The sequence below is a fragment of the Oncorhynchus mykiss genome, chromosome 3 (assembly GCF_057628025.1).
Source record: "Oncorhynchus mykiss isolate SJ-2025 chromosome 3, ASM5762802v1, whole genome shotgun sequence".
NCBI lineage: Eukaryota > Metazoa > Chordata > Actinopteri > Salmoniformes > Salmonidae > Oncorhynchus > Oncorhynchus mykiss.
Genome location: NC_143024.1, coordinates 77,224,942 through 77,229,146, shown reverse-complemented (window position 1 = coordinate 77,229,146; position 4,205 = coordinate 77,224,942). Strand labels below are relative to the sequence as shown.

At 44.5% G+C, this 4,205-nt stretch overlaps 1 protein-coding gene across 1 annotated transcript; it reads left to right on the top strand.

The window, feature by feature from the left end:
• The first annotated feature begins 1,049 nt into the window (after positions 1-1,049).
• On the top strand, positions 1,050-3,923 carry eef1akmt1 (EEF1A lysine methyltransferase 1). Its single transcript, XM_021597701.3, has 4 exons — positions 1,050-1,211; positions 1,317-1,399; positions 1,505-1,794; positions 1,953-3,923. The coding sequence occupies exons 1-4, from the start codon at positions 1,065-1,067 to the stop codon at positions 2,081-2,083; spliced, it is 651 nt and encodes a 216-aa protein (XP_021453376.2). The 5' UTR covers positions 1,050-1,064; the 3' UTR covers positions 2,084-3,923.
• Positions 3,924-4,205: the final 282 nt, after the last annotated feature.

Genomic DNA, 4,205 nt, shown 5'->3' with positions numbered 1-4,205 from the left:
ATTTAATTAAACAAATAATTTTGACTGTGTCATTCATGCACAGTAGTGATGGGAAGTGAGGCTTTTTTTTTATGAATCTTTCATTTCGTTAATCGGCGAACGATGAACTGAACTCGAGCCATGATTCTATGGGAGCTTTCATTTTTTACAGACGCGTAAACGTGTGCTTTAAACTATGTAACGTTACATTTGTCGATTGCTAGGCATACACGTATTATTTGATACATTTCAAACGAGGTCTAGTGGCCGCAACCAGACTAGATTGTGAACGACTCTTAACGGAATACATTGCTTGACTCCCATGAGGGTGATGAGCAGTCGTTCGTGAACTACAGCCACCAAACGATTCGTTCTAGGGGTGGAGTTTGTTGAGCTGTGTCCATCTCATAACATTCAATAATCAATTAATTGCAGTCATTCTTGTAGCATGCGATCAATTATCAGTTCTAAACATGTATTTTTATTCTCTATGCTCATTATCTATTTTTCTATGAGCATAGTCGGAGCACGTCTCTGGAGCAGCTGATCCGGAGGAACGTGTATTAATCCTACTGTAGGATTATATTATACCTTGGTGTGTGACACATTGCAGCTAGCACTATCAGGTCAAACGAACGATTACAATGAACGAGTTACTCCGAAAATTGAATCACGAATCTCGAGTCAGTAAAAAGAACGAATCGTTCGCTAACGGCATATCAATAGTGCGCAGCCTGACAAAATCGCGCATGTAGAATACCATATGTCCTTCCTCGGACACCGTAACTGCAGTGTATGTTATTATTTCTTGACACGTGTTGTAAGCGATTAATCAGTAGCGACAGTTAATATTTATTTTCAGAAACCAGCAACACACCACGCAAAGGTATTAAACTATTTTACAGTAGGCAAATATTTCTGTCTTGCACGTTCTGGCTAACTAGCTAGCATTGCTGTTTTCAGTAGTAACTTGTTAGCGCGTAACACACTGACGCTAACTAGCCACGGTAGCAGTTCACTAGCTAGCTTTCCAGTTTGTGTTACGTGTAGGTGGTTGTCATCGACCTTCCAGCAAGTTTGAAGCCATGAGTGACAGCGACGACGATATCCCTCAGCTGTCCGCGGCCACCCTTGCTGCCCTGCAGGAGTTTTACAGCGAGGAGAGAGACGGGCTTGTGCAGAGCACAGCACCGGTGGACAAGTACTCGGTGGGGGCGGTGGAAGAGGACTGGGTATGTTGACCGTGATGATAATGCTGCTAAACTTATCAGCTGGTTTACTGGCTATTCTCCCTCCACTTCCCTCTATTTTTACATTGCTTGATATCTGTCCACCAGCGTATGAGCCAATTCTGGTACAGCGACGAGACAGCAACACGGCTAGTTGAAGAGGTTATTCAGGAAGCTGGGAAAGGTGGCAGGTGAGAGGGATATGTACTATGCATCTACAGAGTCGGGTGTCTGCCATGGCTGGGGTGTAATTCACTACAGACTGCCCTTCTAAAGCTTGTGATGTTACGTTCCAGGATAGCCTGTCTGAGCGCACCCAGTGTGTACCAGAAGCTGAAGCAGGGGGTGGTGGAGGGCTCTGACGGTGTGTCGGCTGTGGTTCTAGAGTATGACCGCCGTTTTGCCACCTACGGCCAAGAGTTCATCTTCTATGACTACAACGAGCCCCTTGCTCTCCCAGAGGATGTGGCCCCACAGAGTTTCGACGTTGTCCTAGCTGACCCCCCCTACCTGTCTGAGGAGTGCCTCAATAAGGTCGCCCAGACTGTGAAGTACTTGGCCAAGGGCAAGGTGCTGCTCTGCACAGGTGAGCCTCACATTGCTGTGTCTGTCCTCGGGCTTGTGCCCTTCTCCATACCGCACACAACACTGAATACGGGCATTCTTACACATACCAGAATGACATGCCGCTCTTTGTAGCTTTTTAAAATCTAATAACATTTGTTTTATCTACCACTCCATCAGGAGCCATCATGGAGGAGCATGCAGAGAAGTTGATGGGTCTGAAGATATGCAGCTTCCTGCCCAAACACAACAAAAACCTGGCCAACGAGTTCCGCTGTTTCACTAACTACCCCTCAAACCTCATGTCCTGAGGCTCTACAACCCTTCATGTATGGCCTTATTGACTTTTGATGTCTGACGTCCATCAATGCCTCAGTTCTGACTTGACCAATGTCTGTGATAGTCGCAAAGAAGGCCCATCTTGTTGGGCAATTTCCGTTGCCTTTCCTTTTAGACAAGGTTTCATTTTGGGGACTAATGGTATCAGACTCTGGAGATTGTTTTTAAAATGATTTCTTATCCCATAACATAATTATGAAGTGAATAATGGTATTCATATGACTTCAGTGTAAATAATATTTCATATACACAGCAAAAATAAATCTGTCAATATTTCATTTGCAGGGCCTGGGAACATGCTTAGAGTATCATGTAATACCAGCAGTCGGCAGTGTCAATTAAGTATATTACTGTGTTGAAATCCTCCTGGGTTCAAAACTACTGCTGCTTACACAGCCAACCATGCATTTTCATACATATCACACAGCCCTTCTCTATTGCCTTGCTGCCCGTGGATAGTTTGTTCTTGTCATTGGAGCGGAGACTGCTCTCTTCAAACTCAAGGATGCGCAGAGCAGAAACCAGTCTTTCTCCAGCAGAGGAACATGGGTGGACCCCATGGCCACAGATACATAGCTCTATGCATGAGTAGTAGGTTTATGACAATTCATCCACCTGCGCTCAGGCAAACCCCTCTTCTGTTTCAAGTGAAGATCTGTGTTATAATGCATCTGTAAAGGAATTCACGCTGCTTGCTTAGCAAGCACCACTTCCCGATTTGAACCATATCTGGCACAAACTCAGGACCTCTGCCTTGCTAGCACACCTGACCACCCTCCTGAAGCAGCTTAACTGTTGGTGCCACATGAAAATCTAGCTATTTGCTGGTGCAAGTGGGGACAACTCAGGCTGAGAAGTAAGTTTCACATCCCCATGTGCTACATTGATCCCTCAAACTCACTCAACAGCAACCCCAGCGTGAGCTGAGTGCAACTGTAGATCCGAGTCACGACACCACTGTAAAGGACCTCAAGCTGCTTTGTTGAGGACAGGGCGTCCCACTGACTGGCAGGTGACATTCTGCCACTCTTAGGGTGCAAGCTGCAGAGTGATGCTTGCTAAGCAGTACCACTTCCCATAGCCGCGGGAAGTAGTTTGGGGGTGCTGCGATTTATTATTATTTTTTGCCCAATTTGTTTTCTTGATGGTACTGAAGACAATACTGTATACTGAACAAAACTATAAACGCAAAATTTAAAGTGTTGGTCCCATGTTCCATATGCACAAAAAGCTTATTTTAAATGTGCACTAATTTGTTTACATGTCTGTTAGTGAGTATTTCTCCTTTGCCAAGATAATCCATCCACCTGACAGGTGTGGCATATTAAAGTGCATGATCATTACACAAGTGCACCTTGTGCTGGGGGACAATAAAAGACCACTCTAAAATGTGGTTGTCACAACAGTGCCACAGATGTCTCAAGTTGAGGGAGTGTGCACTTGGCAAGCTGACAGCAGGAATGTCCATAGCGGTTGCCAGTTAATTGGATGTTAATTTCTCTACCATAAGCCTCCGACCTCAACCAAATTGAGATGGTTCGGGGGTAAGTCGGACTGCAGAGTGAAGGGAAAGCCACCAACAAGTGCTCATCATATGTGGGGACTCTTAAGACTGTTGGAAAAGCATTCCAGGTAAAGCTGGTTGAGAGAATGCCAAGTGTGCAAAAGGTGGCTATTTGAAGAATCAAAAATATTGATTTAACACTTTTTTTGGTTACTACATGATTCCATGTGTTATTTCATAGTTTGTCTTCACTATTATTCTACAATGTAGAAAATAGTACAAATAAAGAAAAACCCTTGAAAGAGTAAGTTTTCAATTTTTTTCAGGGGGTGTTGAAGCAACCTTACTTCCCGCGGCTTTGCCACTTCCTCATTATTGGGCCCATACCTGGTGTGAACTTGGGACCTCTGCCTTGCTAGCACACGTGACCACACTCCTGAAGCGTCTTGCCAAGTGGGGACACCAGGCTGAGGAATAAGTTTCACACATCCCCATGTGCTACACAGCCACAATTAACAAGGGTAAAATGTATGGTGAAAAAACATTTTCTAATTTTCAAGTCAATTGAAAATAGTTCACAAGACAAATCA